At 57.1% G+C, this 19,494-nt stretch overlaps 6 protein-coding genes across 6 annotated transcripts; 2 read left to right on the top strand and 4 right to left on the bottom strand.

The window, feature by feature from the left end:
* Positions 1-483: 483 nt before the first annotated feature.
* PG994_008050 (glycosyl hydrolase family 88 protein) lies at positions 484-1,608 on the bottom strand (the record flags this gene model as incomplete). Its single annotated transcript, XM_066859459.1, has 1 exon — positions 484-1,608. The coding sequence occupies one exon, from the start codon at positions 1,606-1,608 to the stop codon at positions 484-486; it is 1,125 nt and encodes a 374-aa protein (XP_066714946.1).
* Positions 1,609-2,627: 1,019 nt separating this feature from the next.
* PG994_008049 (uncharacterized protein) lies at positions 2,628-4,339 on the top strand (the record flags this gene model as incomplete). The annotated part of the gene is given in 3 exon segments (XM_066859458.1): positions 2,628-3,044; positions 3,055-3,989; positions 4,078-4,339. 3 exon segments carry the CDS (start codon positions 2,628-2,630, stop codon positions 4,337-4,339), a joined length of 1,614 nt encoding a protein of 537 aa, XP_066714945.1.
* An 817-nt stretch (positions 4,340-5,156) lies between these two features.
* Positions 5,157-7,775, bottom strand: PG994_008048 (solute symporter family transporter; the record flags this gene model as incomplete). Its single annotated transcript, XM_066859457.1, has 6 exons — positions 5,157-5,579; positions 5,666-6,089; positions 6,152-7,052; positions 7,148-7,241; positions 7,352-7,526; positions 7,687-7,775. The coding sequence occupies 6 exons, from the start codon at positions 7,773-7,775 to the stop codon at positions 5,157-5,159; spliced, it is 2,106 nt and encodes a 701-aa protein (XP_066714944.1).
* Positions 7,776-8,756: 981 nt separating this feature from the next.
* On the bottom strand, positions 8,757-10,052 carry PG994_008047 (S-adenosyl-L-methionine-dependent methyltransferase; the record flags this gene model as incomplete). Its single annotated transcript, XM_066859456.1, has 4 exons — positions 8,757-8,795; positions 8,954-9,057; positions 9,196-9,952; positions 10,005-10,052. 4 exons carry the CDS (start codon positions 10,050-10,052, stop codon positions 8,757-8,759), a joined length of 948 nt encoding a protein of 315 aa, XP_066714943.1.
* A 2,209-nt stretch (positions 10,053-12,261) lies between these two features.
* PG994_008046 (uncharacterized protein) lies at positions 12,262-14,401 on the top strand (the record flags this gene model as incomplete). Its single annotated transcript, XM_066859455.1, has 4 exons — positions 12,262-12,328; positions 12,797-13,137; positions 13,231-13,891; positions 13,950-14,401. The coding sequence occupies 4 exons, from the start codon at positions 12,262-12,264 to the stop codon at positions 14,399-14,401; spliced, it is 1,521 nt and encodes a 506-aa protein (XP_066714942.1).
* Positions 14,402-14,647: 246 nt separating this feature from the next.
* On the bottom strand, positions 14,648-17,338 carry PG994_008045 (peptidase s41 family protein; the record flags this gene model as incomplete). The annotated part of the gene is made up of 3 exons (XM_066859454.1): positions 14,648-15,490; positions 15,564-15,789; positions 15,885-17,338. 3 exons carry the CDS (start codon positions 17,336-17,338, stop codon positions 14,648-14,650), a joined length of 2,523 nt encoding a protein of 840 aa, XP_066714941.1.
* Between the last annotated feature and the right edge of the window lie 2,156 nt (positions 17,339-19,494).

The following is a 19,494-nucleotide window of genomic DNA, read 5'->3' as shown; positions in this document are numbered from 1 at the left end:
TCAGCGAGAATGTCACAGTGAGAAGTAATTGGTAGGAGTGACCTTTGAGGAGTAGACCCGAAGACTTCGCTCAAAGTCTATTATCTTTGGTGGAAAATACATGATTAGACTACAGCAAAACGGAAAACGTCAGCCAAAAGAACATAGCTGATAGATACCGATTCGGCCCAAAAAGAAACCGTGTGATAACAACAAGCTTTCAATGACTCGGCTGGGGCTCGATCCCAGGACCTTCAGTGTGTTAGACTGACGTGATAACCAACTACACCACCAAGCCTTTTCGGGTCACTTGTTCTGGTTGTGCGAGGTCAAGCTCTTAACGCTATAGATGATTCCTGCACTTTGTGGGAAAGATATTATTAAACCATCGTTTCCGATTGCGAAAAAAAAGAGTTCAATAACCAAACCGCCGTCATAAGGACATCGCACAATTAGCATACGATCTTTATTGTACGAGTTGAACTTGGGTCATCTATTCATTTTCTATATGAACACACGCAGGAACTCTACTAAGGCCATGATCGCCATGGCTTGACCGTACGGCATACTGGTGATGGGGATGTTGTAGTAGTGCTGCAGGTCGTGGCCCATGCCCGTGCCAAAACTCGTGTTGCGCAGTTCTCCCCGCTCGTCGATATTGTCCAAGACAGCCTTGATGGCCTTGATAGCCACTTCTTCGTACTCCTTGCCCAGGTACCGTTTCCGCTGCCCTTTAAGCAACCCAAAAGCGAACCCCGCCGTCGCGCTCGCTTCTTGATATGAACCTTCTGACTCGGGCCTGTCGAGCACCGTCCTCCATAGCCCCGTGTCCGCTTGGAGGGGCGCTAGCCCTTCGCACTGCGCCTGCAGGGTATCGACGAGGTGGGCGCGGAGCGGGTCGTTCTCGTCGAACCCTATCAGCTCCAGGAACTCCGGGATCACAATCGTCAGCCACGAATTGCCGCGGGCCCAGCGCGCGCTGGCGAAGTTGTGCCCGCCCTTGTCGTCGTCGAACTGCCAGCCGTGGTAGAACAGCCCCGTGCGCGCGTCGAAGAGGTACTGGATGTGCAGCAGGAACTGGCGCTTGGCCTCGGCGACGTAGCGCGGCCGGCCGAGGAGCTGCCCGATCTTGGCCAGCGGCAGCACCGTCATCATCAGCGTGTCGTCCCACAGCTGCTGCGCGTTGACCTCGAGGTACGTGATGTGCTGCATGCCGCCGCGGCGCGTGCGCGGCAGCTCGTGCATGGCCCACTCGGCCCAGCGGTCGAGCCAGGGCAGGTAGACCGGGTTTTGGGTCTGCTCGTATACGCGCGCCATGGCGAGGAAGACGGACATGGTGTTGATGTTCTTGGTCGTGCCGCCGGCGGCGAAGCGGCCCGCGAACCAGGCCTCGATGATGGCGAGGTACTGGGCCTCGCCCGTCAGCTCGTAGTACGCCCAGATCCCGTTCAGGCCGATGCCGTGCGTCCACTCCCAGTCGTTCCAGCCCTTGGTGTCGATGACCCGGCCGTCGGCCAGCGTCATCAGGAACTCCCCCGTCTGGTCCTTGATGTTGACGAGGCCATCGATCAACAGCTGGATCTTGGCGTGGATGTCGCTCGCCTTGAGGCCGTACGCTTCGGCAGGCATCTTGAGTTCAAGGAGAGGATATCTAGTAAGGGGCTGTTTCGGGAATCACTAGGGCGTATTTGTATTTTTACTGAAAGGAGTAACCCGTCGGTGACGACTTGAAGTACAATGACCAGCGGTAGTCTCTGTACCGATGCTCTATGTAAATTTTGGAGAAGACGTTCATTTGTACCTCTCAGAACATTGTGCCGGGCCATCTCGCAATGCCGTTGGTGGATAAATCCCTTGGTTTGGAGACGCCATGCTTCCTCGGTCCGAAGCATACCGAAGCATCGTGAAGACTTTGGGGTTGCGGGGAAATGAAGCTTCCCCAAACTCTTGCCAACCAACCCTTTCTTCTGTCCTGTCAACGGATATCTGCTCCAGCTGTAGTCGCATTGGAATCAACCTTGGTTCCCCACCCATTCTAAGCTACATGTGCTTGGGAGGAAGGCAAAAGGATCGCATCGCAGGAGCTGATCACCAGCCAACCTCCTCGATTCTCAGCACAAAAGCAGCAACCTTGCCGAGGTGATGCGGGGTTGGTGCCTCTATTTGAGGATGGAGGAACGAAAGGTGGGCCAATGTTACTTGCGCTGACAGCATCCCTGATTATCTCCATCATCGTCCCCAGACCAACCCCGGACCCCAGATTCTCGGCCAATATTGCCCCATAGCTGTTATGGGCAGATGGGTCTTTGGCTCGAAGGAACACCAAACGGCAGAATCGGCGGCCATGGAAGCTTGAGGTTTAGGGCTTATGTTATGTGGTAGCGAGGTTGATCACTTGCACCAACTTGAGTAGCAGTTGTGAAGAAAATCACCACCAATACGAGACCTTACCGAAAGTCGGGGAAGTGGTACAGTTATAAACTGTAAGACCTGCCCACACCCACACCCTCTCATGTTATCATGACTGGCCCTGTTCTTTCCTTCTTGTCTTCTGGTGCCCCATTGTGAAAATAGAGAGGACTTGCCGCTAGGGGACTAGAAAAGAGCATTCTCCAGGCGTCTTGGGAAGAATCCCGCCATCTTGAGCCATGTCGGGAATTGAGGGGCCAGACCCGGACCTCGTCCAGCCCGCGCACCCGCACCACGACGACTCCGGCAGGAAGAAGTCCAAGTCCCTCCACGAAGTCGAGAGAGCGCTGTCGCACGCCGAGGACGCGGATCCCAAGCACGACCATGCCAACCTCGACCGCATCGACAAGGAGGTGGCCGAGTACATGACGGACGGCCCGGGCCCCGCCATCAGTCCCGAGGAGAACGCGCGGCTGCGGCGGCTGATCGACCGTCGCGTGCTGACCGTCATGATCGCGACCTACTTCCTGCAGGCCGTCGACAAGGGCACCATGTCCTTTTCGTCCATCATGGGCATCCGCGAGGACGCGGGCCTGCGCGGGTCCGAGTACAGCTGGCTGACGACGTGCATCTACCCTCGCCGTGCTCGTCGTCGAGTACCCGCAGAACTACATCATCGCGCGCGTCCCCGTCGCCAAGTACCTCAGCTTCTCCATCGTCGCCTGGTCCGTCGTGCTGGCCTGCCACGCCGCCTGCCGCAGCTTCGCGGGGCTCGTTGTCTGCCGCACCCTGCTCGGCGTCTTCGAGTCGGCCTGCCAGCCCGCCTTCGTCGTGCTCTCGGCCATGTGGTACCGGCGCGAGGAGCAGTCCGCGCGCGTCACCTACTGGTACATGATGAACGGCGCGCAGCAGATCGTCGGCGGGCTGCTGGCCTACTGTTTCTCTCTTATCCACACGGGCCCGCTCAAGTCCTGGCAGTGGCTCTACCTGTCGTACGGGATCGTTTCTGTGTTCTTCGGCGTCTTCGTCTTCCTCTGGATGCCCGACTCGCCCATGCGCGCCAAGTGCTTCTCCGAGCGCGACAAGCGCCTCATGGTCGAGCGCGTCCGCTCCAACCAGACCGGCCTCCAGAACCGCACCTTCAAGCGCGAGCACGTCGTCGACGCCCTCACCGACCCCCAGACCTGGTGCTACGCCGGGATCCAGCTCACGACCACGCTGCCCACGAGCGGCCTGGGCTCCTTTTACGGCATCATCGTCAACGAGAGCCTGGGCTTCAGCGTGCTGCAGACCCAGCTCCTCGCCATGGTCTTGGGCTTCTACATCATTTTCATCCTGCTTGGCTCCAACTGGATCGTGAACAAATGGAAGAATGGCAACATCCTGACTATGCTGGGTTTCGTCATTCCCTCCTTCGCCGGTACCATTCTTCTCATGACCATCCCCAATCAGACCTTCTCTCAGCATGTCGGCCTGCTCATCTGTTACTACATCACCCTGTCGTTCTGGTCGGCGCAGACCCTAGGCTTATCCCTGATGTCACGAAACGTCGGCGGCATCACCAAGAAAACCGTGGTCGTTGCGATCAACTTCATCTTTTGGTAAGCAGTCCCCCCTTTTTGCCTGCCCGTCCCTTATCCTCTGAACAAGTTGTTACTCTTGACATACTAACTCGGCCTCCCTCTTCAGGTCGGCCGGCAACGCGATCGGACCGCAGGTCTTCATGGCTCGGGACAAGCCGCGGTACTTCGTCGCCTTCGCGACACACCTCGGCTGCTACTCGCTCCTCGTGGTGATCCTGCTGTTCTTCCGCTGGTGGCTCGTGCGGCAGAACAAGAAGCGCGACGCGCTGGCCGCCGCGGGGGTCGAGGAGGCCTCGGACCGCCGGACCACGCGCGCGTTCGAGGACCTGACGGATCGCGAGAACCTTAGCTTCCGCTACGTCTTCTGAGAAGACTGAAGAAAGAAACGGTAGGAGTGGGGTGGGATGTTCGAAAATAACTTTGTGAGAAATCAAGATAGACATTCCGATTGCATCAGTAAGAGGGCGAGCCGGATTAGGATTTGGTAAGTTCATACCAAGAATGCTGCTGCTGCCCGGGGGCGTCGTCCTTCTTTTACAGTAGACGCAAGAAGATGGGCCTCTTCAATTCAATACGGTTGCACTCCATTCTGGTTGGGACTTACTAGTCGCCCTTCCTGAGACACTCTGCGAGACAGTAACTCTAGGTTAATATACCCATGTACAGCAATCCTCTGTCACATACGAACATATCCTGCTGAATACTAGGGATCCCGTCTGCTCTCCCATATATAAGCAGCAGAGAGCCGGATTAGTACTAGGGTCGGTGATGACCTGGGAATTCTCGGTGTTGTATGTTTTTGTTCCTTTTGCCGGGTTGGTAACGCTTCAGGGATGAGGCAGTATTGCTAGACCGAAGTCGGTATCGTAGGTTTCGGAGTTCCGGCACGCATTCAGCAACAAGATTCGTAAGCCAGCTCAACATAATACTGTACTTTCTGTGGACCATGCAATAACTTAGACAGGTATGTTTCAAGTCTATCATCGATTTACATGGAAATTCCAGGCCGTACAGCCGTGATCCAATAGTAATATCACATATCATCGGTGTACCCCCATCGCCAGTGGTGGTGATCTTGCATGAAATAGAGACAGTGTGACCCATCAGTTCTTCGTTTATATGCCTAGCCAGTACTTATCTGCCAGGGATACTGACCTGTGCCACTCACTCCCTCTACTCTTATATTTATACAGTGCTCTCCGGCGTCTTCTTCTTCTTCCCACCACCGCCACTGCGCATATCTCTAAAAAGCCCTCGCGCGATGCTCGCCATCGTGCCGCGGCTCTCCACGAGCGGCCAGATCACGCAGATGATCATGCTGCACCAGACCCAGATGAAGCTGACGACGCACCAGCCCCGGAACCCGGCGAGCGTGAACTCCCACTGCGTGCCGAACAGGGTGAAGGGCACCAAGAAGATCACGAGCAGCCAGTAGACCAGGTTGAAGCCCTTGGCTAGCCGTGTGGCTTTCCGCACCTCGTCGGGCGCCATCGGCTCGATGTACGATGCCTCCAGGAAGTCTACGATGGCGTTGCCCGTGGGCACCAGTGTCTCTGGCTGCGGATCAGGGGTAGGCTCCTCGACAGCTCCTCTATGGCCATCTTCCATCTGCGGACCCGAGATCGCATCGCGTGGCGTTGTGATGTCGGGGGTCCCGTCTCGCCTTGTCCGTCTCGTGACTTCTCGTTTTTGACCCTTTGCGCATCATCAGAAACACCGTCCGTGCTGGCACGGGGGCGAACGCCATTGATCTTGTCCATGCGCCTCCTTGCCTCCGGATCATTATCGGATGCGGCGTGATGCCCGGGGTAGACGAAAGACAGCACGACCGCCAGGACGGCGCCCGTGCCCGCCGACACCAGATTGCCGGCCAGGGCGTTGAGGACGTCGCCGCTGGTCTCGACCGTGATGCTGCCGCTGCGGTACCGCGTCGTGAGGAGCCACGCCAGCATGCCCAGCGCGAGGCCGACCCACGGCGACACCAGCGTCGCGACCGTCGACATTCGGGGCCATAGCAGGACGAGCCCCACGGGGATCGACGCGCCACCGACGATGACGCCGAGGATGGTCAGGACCCAGGTCAAGTTGATATTGACCGCGTTCAAGATGCAACAGAACCTGTTCATTGGGGAGGACGCGTCAGCGCTTCGGTATGTAAAGATTGAAAACTTTCAACTTACGCTGCGAGTATCAGCGCATAAATAATGATGCCCAGATGAGAAATCTTAACCAACTCCGTCGAAGCCGCCGCAGGCTTCAAATAAGTCTTATACACATCAAACGTGATGAGCGACGAGACCGCGATGAGCTCCGCGCTGGTGCTGGACGTGACGGCCATGAAGAGCAGCAGCAGCATGAGCCCCGCGCCGCCCTTCCCGAGCAGCGCCACGGCGTTGGCGGGCGCGGACAGCCCCGCGCCGTTCTGGGCGGCCGTGAGCGGGTTCGGGAACGTCGGAAACGACTGCGTGCCGGTCAGCGCGACGCAGCCGAGGCCCATGGCCGTGCCGAAGGCGAACGGGATCCCGTACCACGCGACGCCGCCGAACAGGTACGCCCTCACCGACGTCTCGGGCCGCGACGCGATGGCGCGCTGCCAGTAGGCCTGGTCGAGCCAGACGTTGGCGAAGCCGGCCACCAGCAAGTCGATGGCAAACACCAAGCCGTCGTCGCTCTTGAAGGTCAGGTAGGACCCGCCGTGGTTGCCCGGGACTGGCCGGGCCTCGCCCGCGCGTTGGAGCGCATGATAAAAACCGTCGATGCCGCCCAGGATGTTGTTGCTGAGCGTGGGCGTGTACATCTCGAAGCAGAACACGAAAATGGCGACGAACAGGATCACCGTGTGCGCGTAGTCGGCGATGAAGGTGCTGCGCAGCCCGCCCGCGATCACGTACGCGGCCACGACCAGCGGGATCAGGAAGATGGTGCCGTACACGTTGACGCCCGAGAGGCCCGCCGTCACCTGGGCGCCGCCGAGGACCAGACAGGCGCCCACCAGCAGGTTGGTCGCGAAGCCAAAGAACAGGTATGTCAGGTGCGCGGGCTTGCCGTGGCGGCTCAGGATGATTTCGGGCATGGTGTGGGCTTTTCGTGCGTTTCCAAGGAGTGTCAGCCAATGGGACGTTCGTTCTTCTCATTACGCGAGTGCCCTGTGATAAGATGATGACGGACGGGCTTACCTCCAGGAGCATTGGATTTGATCTTAATCGCGATCAAACTGAAGAGGAGGATCTGGGAAGTCCCCATAGCACCGTACCACATCGGACCGCATATCTTTCTCGGCACAAGTTTCTAGTCAGTATGTGGTGGCCTTTGCTCGCTCACACTCTTAAGCGATAAAATCAAGGGAGTAAAAATTCGGGTGCACGGGAGAGCAAACATACCCCATATGAATACGCAAACGTGCTCGAGGTCAGGAGGGTCGAGCTCCAGGTCCAGGAGCTGACGATGCCGGCCGCAATGAGACCGGGCTTGACGCTGCGCGACGCCGTGTTGAACTCCTCGGCCTGCTTGGTCGAGTAGGCCGTGTACCGGTTTTGCAGCCATGTCAGAGCGAGCCTGGGACCGTCACCATTTGTATTAGATTACGTTACGTGACTTAAGTCGACATAGTAGGAAAAAGCGACGTGGATTATGATGGAAGGGAAGACGAGTATCAAAGTGCGCGGGTGAAAAGGGGAGCGGCAAGAAGACACAGAGGGGAAGAGAGGCCACTCACATGAGGAGAGCAAAGAAAGCCCCAATCCCAACCACTATGCCGTATCCGACGCCAGAGTCCAATACCTGAATCCCATCATGAGTCGCCATCGTTGCTCAAATACAGTCGTGAGTGTCTTGCTTGGATCTTGCGACAGCCAAGAGCCTTCTTGCTTTTATATATATCGCTGCTGTGAGGGGCAAAGGACTGCCATCATGGGCCTATCGCCCTGGATAGGGCCAGTCAGGCCAGGGTGCCAGCGCATGTAACAACATTACGAATTGCAGGGTATACGGAGCATAGATCTTCTGCTAGGTATCGGGCCAGTTACACGATCATTGAGATCCCGAGTCAGCAATTGGTAGGTTGCCGTCCCAGTAGCATGCCGATACATCGCTCAGCCCCGATAAGGAGATGTAGGACCCTGCCTGTTTCATACAGCTATCCTTCTGGTGAAAGTTTACCCCAAGAAAGGTGTTGGAGTAAGTACCTCTCTTCCTTGCGTTCATCTCGTTATCACAATGACAAGTGGTGGCTGTTTATCGGAGGTCGCCTGCATTGCACTTTCGCGGGGCAGTCGGTTAGTTTGGAGTCTTGATAAAGGCACTCCGGAGCAGGGGTAAAAAGTTGGAGTAATTATCCTCGGATAGATAAGCTTGCAGCAGAATGCCGATCACCAATCTTCTGCCGAGATAGATCCTGCATGTTTCTGAGGTAACATTATCACTTAAACACTGCTGGGCTTGTTGCCGAAAAGATTTATCTTGCCATGACGCGCTCATTATGCGGCATTGGTTGACGCTACTTGTGGTGAACAGGATCGAGCGAGGCCAACAAGAGCACGTTGTCCCGGGTTGTGTGCGAATATTCTTGGTGTGAAATTGAATGGCAATTAAAGGTTAGGCTAGTAGTTTTCGGAAGATGAGCGCCAAAACGGGAAGCCACAGTAGTCGTGCGTAACGGTTTTCCTCGAAACAGAGTGTTCTCGTCCCCTGGGGTGAATTGGGCAAGGTGATGACCGTCAGGATCAGTAGAACATCAGTATGGGTTGAAGGGTATAAATTCTCTCTCCCATTAGGTTGGTACCTAACCTACTTTCGGTTTCGAGTCGTCCTGCATCTCTCATCGGTCTTGACCATATCGTAGCAGATGCTTGCTCGTTGACCCCGGCTGAAAGGCTCTCTACCTAGCGCCATCATCACCACCGCCAAGAGACAAAGCAAACATCTCATTGCTCGTCTGCTGGCCTACGACAGGTCGTGAAGACTGCCGTCATGTAAACCCTTACTCCACCGTGAGTTATCGACTCCTTTACGCTGTTGATAAGCGCAGTATACCTTGGGAGATCCCAGCCACTACTGACGAAAAGCTGCCTGGACTTGCCCTCCCAGCCTGGAAAGCTCAGTCAGTCCCCATTCGCACGTAGATATCGACAGCTTCATGAATTTTGTGCACGACAACACGTGCCGCCTCAACCAAATACTACTAGACCGTGAGGAGAACGAGAGGGAAGAGGAGAGGAGGACGTACCGCTTATCTCAAGCAAATCCTTATACAGAGCGGCCCTTTGGTGCAGCTTGGCATCCTTGCACCAGTCACCTACTGGAAGGATCTCACTCCTTTGCGCGGCCTTCTCGAAGCCGGCATCGTCGAGCCACATGGGGAGGCTGGCCGACGGGTCCAGATCCACCCCCATCTTCGCACTTAGTTCATCCGACATCTTTTCTCCTTCCGGCAATACATCCGTAACCGAGAACTGGCCGTTGAAGTCCCAGAACCGCGGCCTAATCTTCGAAACCTCTAGCTGCCCGCCCGGTCGCAGGGTCTCGAGGGCTTGGCTGAGGATGAAGGGCCAGCTGACGACGTCATCGCTCATGGCGCGTATGTGGATCAAGTCCAGCGAGTTTGGCTCAACAGGCCAGTCTCGGTTCAAATCCGCCACACGGAAAGTGACATTGGAGGGGGCATCACGGAGACGGATGGGATGGTGGTCGACGCACGTAACGCTGGCCTCGGGATGTTTCCGGGCAATTTCAACAGCCCAGCAGCCTATGCCGGAGCCGAGATCCAGAACTTTGTCGACCCTGGAGGGAAGCTTGCAGCATGTGAGGTTCCCGTTCAGGACAGCCGTGTAAAGTCGATGCCGTGCGCGAGCTTGGCGTTGTTGAGTATCCGACTCCGGGAGAATCTCTTTCCTCAACGCTAAATACTGGGCCCTGGCCTCCGCCTTGTCCCGGTCTTCTGGCGGTGGCAGACTGCGGCTTCTCCGGGCTTCCGCACGGGTTGACTGATCTCGTTAGAACAAGGAAACATGCACGTGGGACAGGCCATAGACTTACGGTATGATCTGAGGGGCACGGCTTGCCAGCCGCCGGCTTCCTGTCCATGATGAATGCGCTGCCGGGTGGGGGGACGGGTATATGCCCGAGCCGTCAACTTCCTTAGGTAGTTTGCACTGGGAGCTAGAGGGAATCGTGCCGACCTAAAGAATGAGCCGGGCTAAAGATCAATGAGGCTGATGGAACTGCGGACTCAGGACTTGCGTAGTGCATCCACCAACTATATTATCGCTAAACGCGGCATAAAAAAGTTGTCGGGCTTATATTTGATGTTGCGTGGATGCAACATGGCCAACCTCAGCAGCAACGGTGGCTTTTTTTCCAGTCTCTAGTAATATCGAGGAAGTTGCTGCTGCATACATACTTATGTGAGCTTTGAATTGAAAGCCGATTTCCGTACGAGGGGGGTGGGAAAGTCGCAGCAAAGACACGAGGGATACGGGGTACCCTGGCGCGCGAGGTCCGAAGAAAGTAACGGCAGAGCGGTAATCTAGAAGGTCCCGCATGGAAGATGACACCATCACTGGCCAGATCGGCTCGACAAGAGCCTTGGATGGGCGACGACACGAGATTGGCAATAAGACAAAACGTGGCAGCCAGGGCGGTGTGGGTGCAGCTGGTTCCCACATGGCAGATGACGGCAGATGATGGCAGATGATGGTGGTCCAGGATTCTTTTGGGGGCTGCTGCAGTTCATGGTGGTCGAAGTTGGGGAGGGTGTAGGGGCCACCCAATAGCGCTTGGGTGCTAGGCAAATGTGTAAACTCTGTAGGCGACCTTGGCGACGGATAGCCCCTGTCAGACCCTGCAAGCTGCCTTAGCTGCAGACCTGAAATCCTTCCAGAAGCCATGGAGTCCCCCCCTGTTAGCCCCAGAAAGGCCCGCTGCGGCAAGCAAGCTAAGGGCACTGTTGCAATGCCAATTGGCCCAAGCAGCCAAGCACCAAGCTCTCTCATCAGGATCAGCTGCACATCGTGTGATAGATATTCTTTACTATTGCCTGCGGCACAGTTGCAGCTAAAACTGGCACTTATGGGAGATATCCCATGGCGCTCCAGCCCCAGCATCAAGCAACTAACCTGGAGACTAGGTGCATTCCCCAAACACCTATGTCATATGAGCAGGTGGGTGGAGTATATGGTTCGAGGGCTAATCTCACCAGCAGCGCAGTCAATATAATATAGACAGCCAGATATAGGACTGATGTAGGAGGCGCGCCACATTGCAAAAATAGCAACGCGGTGGATGCGCACTCTCCTGTCATGCCGAATAAGTAGGAAGGAGCGGGCTGGAGCTGAGTGGAAGTCGCCGGCATCTCTCTCCAAGGTGGTGGTCAGCTTACTGGCAAGACTCGAAGCAGTCTAGGCTTGCAAGGACTAGCCAGGACGGCAGTGGCAGTAGGCATGAGACGACAGCCCTATCAAGCCATTCGTGGCGGGCGGGATCCCAATCCGCCACGGGCTGAGTGCGGGAGCTGTTGAAGCGCGTGGGATGCATCCACCACGTGAAGGATTGCGTGCATGCTACGGAGGAAATAGTAGATGTCCATGGTGACGGATTAGTGAATCCTTCCGGCGCTTACGCGGATCTGGAGGCGCGGTTCCCAGGCAGTGGCAGTTGATTTGTTTCAAGCACCAACCAGCCTATATATCGTGCCATTGAAACTGGAGCCCCAATCAAGAAATCGCATTGATTTGATCGCAAGTGTTCTGGCCGCATGTTGTTGCATAGAGTGTAGTGCGATGCATTTTGATCAGCCAGATTGACAGGCATCTTATGCAGGCAAGGTGGGATACTGTTCACACCACGCCCACACGTTTCAGCCTCGGCGCGGAAGGGAAGAGGAGGGGCCGGCGAATGAGGGAAAAGAGGGGGGAGAGGAAAGTAAGAGAGGAAAAGAGCGCGGGTGAGAGCGACGACCGTAGGAAGGACAGAGCTTGAGAGCATATCTAACGTCGAACGGGCATGGAGGGATGCGGCGGGAAAGACTGTAACTCTCACATCAGCCGTCTAATTTGGTATCTGGTAGTTGATTGGCGCTTAATCAACTTCCAATGAAACCAACATCATTCAAGGGAGGGCATCGTACAGTAAGCATCAAAAGATGCAATCCTTCCTCCTCATGGAGCCCACCTGAACCAAACACTCTTTTAACTTTCAATTTGCCTCAGGACGGGCAATACCCAGCCTAGTCAGCGGAAAAGTCGATTTCTGGAGAGTGCATGGCCTGTTTCTCGATTCATTCGGGTCGATCACAATGGAGTCAACAACTATAGAACCAGGGAAGGGCGACAGGGAGAAGAGGGTCGCAATCATCGGCGCAGGTGAGTCGTGCCGCTTTCGCTGCCCCAAGAGAGCCCAAGAGAGCCCAAGAGAGCCCAAGAGCCCCCACGGCCCACCAACACAAGACAAAGGACAAGACCACCCCTGTTTCTACCCTCTCTCTCTCTCTCTCTCTCGGCAGCATCCCCGTTCAGCTGGTGGCTGGCAGGCCACGAAGAAGAACCACACAGCCATGCGTGAGAAGAATGCGCAACAATCTATGCATGTAACCCTTCATCCAAGAGATGACCTCATCCATTCTGCATGCATCGTTTCCATTGGGCACACGGCTCAGGGGCCGTCTGTGTAGTGGTCAACTTGCAAACAGATGGATGAGAAGGGGAAGGTCGATTGATGCATGACAAGTGTAGAACTTGGCAGAAGTCTGCAGCACATATCTGGACTACAAAACCAATCATGTCGGGCAACTAATTACCTAGGTTACTAACGTGAGTGTGTCTGGTGTGCAGGACTCTCGGGCCTGGTCGCCTGCAAAGAGTGCCTCGCCGAAGGCCAAGATGGAGGCGTCGAGATCACCGCCGACGTCTTCGAGGCCCGCGCCGAGATCGGCGGCCAATGGGCGTACCAAGCCGAGCCTGACGCCGCCACAGGCGAGCTGCACTCGTCCATCTACGACGGCGTAGTCCTCAATTCGTGCCGCGACACCACGGGCTTCAGCGACTTCCCCGTGGACCCGGCCCGCCACGGCGACTACTTCACCCACTGGCAGATGCACCAGTACCTCCTGGAGTACGCGGACCATGTTAACCTGCATCCGCACATACGTCTAAGCACCAAGGTCCTGCGATGCGTGCCTAATAACAACAGTGGCAATGGTAAGGCCGAAGAAGAGGAGCAAAGCACGACCTGGACCGTCACTTTCCAAGGACCCGATGACAAATAGCCCCAGGAGCGCACGTACGACGCCGTCATCTCGGCCATTGGGTACAACACGATCCCGCTGGTGCCGGACTTCAAGGGCCTCAAGGAATCCTTCCGCGACGAGTTCCTGCACGGGCACTACTACCGCCGCCCGGGCCGCTTCGGGGGCAAGCGCGTAGCCATCATCGGCGCCGGCTCGTCCGCCATCGACATCGCCTGCGAGCTGGTGCCCGGCTGCCGCGAGGTGCACCTCGTGACGCGGCGCGGCACCTGGGTGCTGCCGCGCTACTGCCTCGGCAAGCCCGTCGAGGCCTGGGACAACCGCGCCACGCAGATCTGGATGCCGGCCCGGCTGTCCGAGTGGCTGCAGCAGAAGCTGCTGGACGTGGTGCAGGGCCCGCACCCGGACGAGCTGAAGCCCGAGCACCGCCTCATGCAGCAGAACCCGACGATCCGCAGCGAGTTCCTCGAGCGCGTGCGCACGGGGCTGATCAAGATCCACCGCGCCGACGTCGACGGCTTCGAGGGTGACCACGCCCTCGTGCTGTCCGACGGCACGCGCCTCGAGGACCTCGACGTCGTCATCGCCTGCACGGGCTACAGCCGCGACCAGCCCCACCTCCCTGCCGACGTGCTCCGCGGTAATGACGATGACGACGACGACGAACTCGACGGCGGCATCAGTCTCTACAAGATGGTCGTGCCCCAGCGCTACCGCAACCTCTACTTCGTAGGCCTCAGCGAACAACCCGGGCCCCGCCCCGCCCGCCGCCGAAGCAGCCGCGCGCTACGTCGTCGGCGCCATCGCCGGCCACCACGTGCCCCCCTCGGGCGCCGCCCTGGCCGCCGCGATCCGATCCGAGCAGGCGTGGCGGCGCGCGGCCTTCGTGTCGTCGCCGCGGCACGCCAACACGGAGACGTACGTGCCCTACATCGACGACCTGCTGGCCCCGCTGGGCGCGGACCCGACGCTGGGCCGGCTGCTGGCGCCGCGGCTCCTGCTCGGCAACCACGGCAGCCTGCTCACGGGCCTGCGCGGCTTGGGGGCCGTCTACTTCGACGTGACTAGCAACGCGCAGTGGCGCCTGTGCGGGCGCGGGGCCAAGCCGGAGCTCGCAGTCGAGACGATTCTGCGGACGGCGCGTAGGGATAAGGAGTTTTCGAAGAGGGAGAAGGAGTTGCTGGGGCTTTAATAACAACGCATTGTATTGGAGCACACAACCATTACTGATCAAAGTAGACAGACTACACTTGTACATTGGTTGCCGTCTGAATCATATTTCACACTTGTACGGGAGAAACATTGGGGTTTCATAGATTGACATACACTTAACGGTTAAATAATATTATTAATTATTGCTTTATACGTATGTACTGTCCTATTTGTAAGAAAGTAGACTGAGCAATCACCACGGATTACTTGGGCAGTAGTAAACACTCTAGTTGTCGGCAACCATGTGCTGGTTGGCCATGAAGACCCACGACTTCTCGGCCGGCATCCTCTCCTCTTCCCTCCTGACGACGCTCTGGGCGACGGGCACGCGCACCGGCACGGGACGCGCCTTTTTGTGGCTGGGCAGCGTGAAGCGAGGCTTGCCGAACGGCGCGATCCGGCTCTCGCTCTCGCTCCTGATAGTCGTCTTGGACGAAGAAGCAGAGTGGTCGATGGCGCCGAACGCGCACTTGCCGCCCTTGAACGCCGCGTCCGCGGCCGCGGTCCACAGGTTGGTGATGTCCTTGTGCATATCAGCCTTCCAGAACAGGCGGCAATCGGCGTACTCGGCGACGAACTGGGCCGGCGTGCCGTCGTCCCAGTGCTCGCGCAGGATCTCGTCCTTCACGTTGATGCCGGCGTTGGAGGCGCGGTTGAAGGGGTACGGAGTGAAGCGCTCGAGCTCCTGGGTCAGGTTGGCGTCCGTCGTGTGCTGCTTGGCGAGCTGCGTGTAGCTGTAGACGTTGCTGAATGAGTACGACTGCGACCCCTTGACGCCGCCGACGCCCTGGATTTTACCTTCGACCGAGGGCCGGCCGCCCATGGCGATGAACTGCACGCCCGCGTCGTGCTTCATGAATTGCGAGAAGAGCGTGCAGGTCGAGGCGCAGTAGCCGTCGAACAGGACGACGATATTCTCGGGGCCGCCGAAGGGGCGCGTCGTGTAGTTCTTGCGCGTGCCGTAGCCCGTGATGTCGTAGCCGATGCCGTACGTGGCGTTGATGGTGTCTAGCGGATTGTCAAAGTTCCACTGCATTAGGTCGGTGTACTTGTCGCCCTTGAACTCGGCCTTTTGTAGTAATACGTTAGCACGGCGGTTCAAAGCCATAACTACAGGTTAATAATGTATTGAGTGTACTTACCGGAGGGAACTTGTCTTCGTAAGAGGTGAAGTTCTTGTTGTCTCTGTCGTAGTCGTACTCCCAGTTGTAGACCGACTCGCACTGCTGGATGAGCTCGTCCGAAGCCGTGTACGGATCGAATCCCACGCAGTTCTTGGCGAAGACCTTGGAGACGGCCTCGAAACCGGGGGAGTATCGCCAGCGGCCGGTACCCTCCTGCTGGATATCCGGGAAGATCTGGCGGAATCTGTAATTCGTCCACAACCAATTAGCCTCTCTCGGAAATGCAAGGAACAGGAGAGAGAGACGTGGTTCATCATCAGAAAAAGTGTAAAAACTTACGTATCGTAGCCCTGGAAGATATAGCCACCGCCGTTGACCTGGACGTCCACGACCAGCTTCTTCTTGCCGGCCGCGACGGCCTTGTCGAAGAACTCCTCGACGACGCGCTGGAACTCGACCGGGTTGTTGGGCGAGAAGGACAGCATGGCGAGCACGGCGACGTCCTCGAAGCCGGGCTTGTCGAGGAAGTAGCCCGAGACGATGGTGTCGCTGCTGACGATGACGGGCGCGGGGTAGCCGGGCACGCCCGTGGGCGTGGCCGCGGGCGGGAGAGGCGCGGCGGGCGTCGGGGCGGGCGGTTCGTCGGCCTTGGTCAGGTCGGCGTAGGGCGCGAACTTGGTGAAGAACGAGGCGCCGTCCACGATGCCCGACCAGTTGCCCTTGATCAGGGCCGAGTTGGGCAGCTCCAGCTCCGTGCCGTTGGCGAAGGAGAACGAGGTCGACTCGCCCGGGTAGACGAAGCGGGTGCGGCCGCCCTGCTTGAAGTAGCCCGTGCCCTTGGAGGCCGCGAAGGCTTTCTCGTAGAACATGGAGTTGTAGGCCGAGTCCTTGTCCTGGTTGCCCGACACGGCGAAGATGGCGTCCTCGATGAAGGTGGCGGCGTCCTTGCCGTTGATCTTCTCGATGGTCGACGCGGTCTCCGGGGAGGATATGGCATCATCGTACACCTTGATCTCCGGCGTCGCGCTGCCATCCTCACTGACGCACACCAGTGCGAACGGCCGCGCCCACTCGAGCGCGTTTGACAGCACGTCCGAGTAAAAATACATGTGGCCGTCGTGGCCGGGCCCGAAGACGCGCAGGTACATGTCGGACTGCCAGGCGTACTCGCTCTCGTACTTGTCGGCCTCGATGCCGGCGCGCACCGACGCGAGCTCGGCCCACATGTCGTAGCCCGGGTAGAAGTAGCCCGCGGGCGGGTCCTTCTTCCAGGCCGTGTCGGACTGCCACTCAAGGTAAGGGACCAGCTCGTCCACCAACTTGAGTGCGGCCTCCTTCGCGACGGGCACCGAGTGGAGGCACTCGTAGGCGACCTTGGCCTCTACCGTGGGCGTGGCTGAGGGCGCCGCTGCGATCTGCTCGGCCCACGTGGAGCTGACGGCGGCACAAGCTGCTGCCGAGGTGGGCGACGCCGTGGCAGAAGAAGAGGTGGCGCTCGCGGAGCTGGTGGCGGACGCCGCAATGCAGGCGCACGCGCTAGAGACGCGGAAGTTGGTATCACCATTCTGGCTCGGCGGGCAGCCGTCCACCGCGAACGTGGGCATCGCGGCGGCCGAGACGGTGGCGGTGGCGGCTGTGAAGGTCGAGCAGAAAGCCTGAGCGGCTTCTAAGCGACCGGAGATCTGCGCGGCCCGCAGGGCGCGGAGGCAGTTGTCGGCGTTGCAGGCATCGGCGATGACACCGCTGGCCAATGCGAGCACCGCAGCGCCGCTCTGAGCAACGGTAACCCTCATGATGGAGTATCAAGGGCAAACAAAGAGAGCGTATTGGGCCAAGATGAGGTTGGCGTCAAGGTCAGAAGCGAGAAGAGCTCTGGAACACCTTCGACAACGACCCAGGAACGCTTCTGCCCTCGGCAACGGCCCTTTTATAAGTGATCCATGATGGGCGGCTTGGCTAGGTACATAGCTAGTGGACATGCCCTGCAGCTGTTACCTCAGATAGCAGATGCATTACACGGCGAACGGAGAAGCGACATTGAGATATGTTCCTTCCCCCTCATGGGCTGGCTGGCCGGTTGCACGGCCTAAGACCCTGCAAGCAACTGCTGGCTGCGGTGGTGGCGGCGGCGGACAGCATTATTCCAGGTGTATTCTCCGGGCGACAACCCCAGTCTATCTGCAAACCAACAGGCACACCCCACTGGCCTGACTCCATATCAATGCTGGGTATCCTGCAGGTCGCAGACGCTTGGGTGATGAGATTAGGTAGTTTCCGGTTGCTGGCAGGGTCGGCTCCCATGATCCGGATGGGGATTAGCCAAGACACCTGCCGGAAGAGGCAGGTCCTCGGGGCGGGACCAGATTGAGGTCGCATGGGAGATGGGAAGATGGAAGCTAACAACCCTGGCTAGTACCGTTGTAAACAAAGAGGCAATATGCACGATACCACAAGTTCATCCTCTAGGTTGAAAGGGACTACAGCATCCAGATGCTCCGAGCTGGCCAGATGCGATTCGTGCTTGTTTGGCTGTCTGTTGTGTGATATGCACCTTCCCAGCCAACAGCCTGTCAACGGTCTGGATTTGGCCTGCTGGCTGCTGCTTCAGGTGTACACCGCTGGACATACTGATTCATTAGCGGGCGCTATTTATGCAGCCTCAACTTAGGTATCCAAGTCTCACCTCCAGAACTGTGAAGGGGCCTAAATCCAGTTTCGGCCCGAGAGACGGACGTTACACCCAAGAACAAGTCGTATTCATCATGTCATTTTCAACGACAGTTGGTCTAGGACAACGAGAAACCACTCGAACGATCGAGGGTGCTTTAGGTGGGGATGCCATAGTGCGACCGGGTTAGCGACAGTAGCCTAGGTAGTTATCATTGGTGCGAATCAAAACATGCACGCAATCCGCGGATCTGATAGATAAATACGGGCAAGGTTAAGCAGATATGGCGGCAATTGCCAGAACACAAGCATTGCGGTGGTTGCGGCGCAGAAAACAAATATGAAGGACGCGGGATTGGAGGGCTTGGCAGTTGGTTAAAGCTTGACATGCAATTTCCCTCCCTAACCGTACAAATCCCAACCTCTCCAGCGCCTTCCCGACTTAATGTAGGTTGAGAGGAGGTTATCTAGATCGCCAGCGGGCAGCAACTTGATTGGCCGATTGACTCCAAACAAGCAGACAAGCAAGCGTAAGCGAAGTTGTTGTATTGCAATTGCAGAGTCGTTAACGTTAAATTTGACCACTGGGAACCGTGCCGTGGCAGGTAGTGGTCAATACAGACAGCTACTGTACTGTAGCAACGGCCAGAGGACATCACCCCATGTTCAAGTCAGTCACCAACAACCAGGATCTCCCTTCCTCCTCCTCGGGAGTCAATCTGGTGAGTCTCAAAAGTATGAGTCAATTATTAGTTGTCAACTGGATATATCCAACCTCCCGGGCTTATTCGTATTATATAATTACTCCTTTTCAGTTAAGCTTCTCAATCCCGTATATGCTAGATGCTGCCCTGCCCATGTGAATTGAGTTTCGTTACGCAGATTGCTCTCAGCACTTGCATTTCGCGATGACATTGCATCTCAGTGCGTTTGTTTCAACATTTTGTTCCTATAAGTTTTTCGAATGGAAAGGCTCCAGCTCGTATATCTCCAGAACGTCATGCATCATGTAGCGTGAGCGAGTCACGTCAAATAAATTCTTGGAGGAGAGGCTGGTCACACCATACAATGTCTCGTAAGTTGATGACATGTGCAAAAGAGATATGAATCAACAGCGACAGGTCTTAGATGTCTCAGAGTGTCGACATAGAGACAGAGTCAGAAGAAGAAAGGGAAGGAGAAAAGGAAACGAAGCAAAACAAAGCACGACTCCAACGGTCAGTGGTGTTGCCCCGCTTGCGGGCAACGGCAACACGCCACTCTCCACGATCCAAGTATGCGC

This window comes from Apiospora phragmitis (assembly GCF_038363925.1).
Source record: "Apiospora phragmitis strain CBS 135458 chromosome Unknown utg000007l:2111988.0-4706623.0:1.0-2598199.0, whole genome shotgun sequence".
Taxonomy (NCBI): Eukaryota; Fungi; Ascomycota; class Sordariomycetes; order Amphisphaeriales; family Apiosporaceae; genus Apiospora; species Apiospora phragmitis.
The sequence above is the reverse complement of the archived record's forward strand: the minus strand, read 5'-3'. Positions and strand labels throughout refer to the sequence as shown.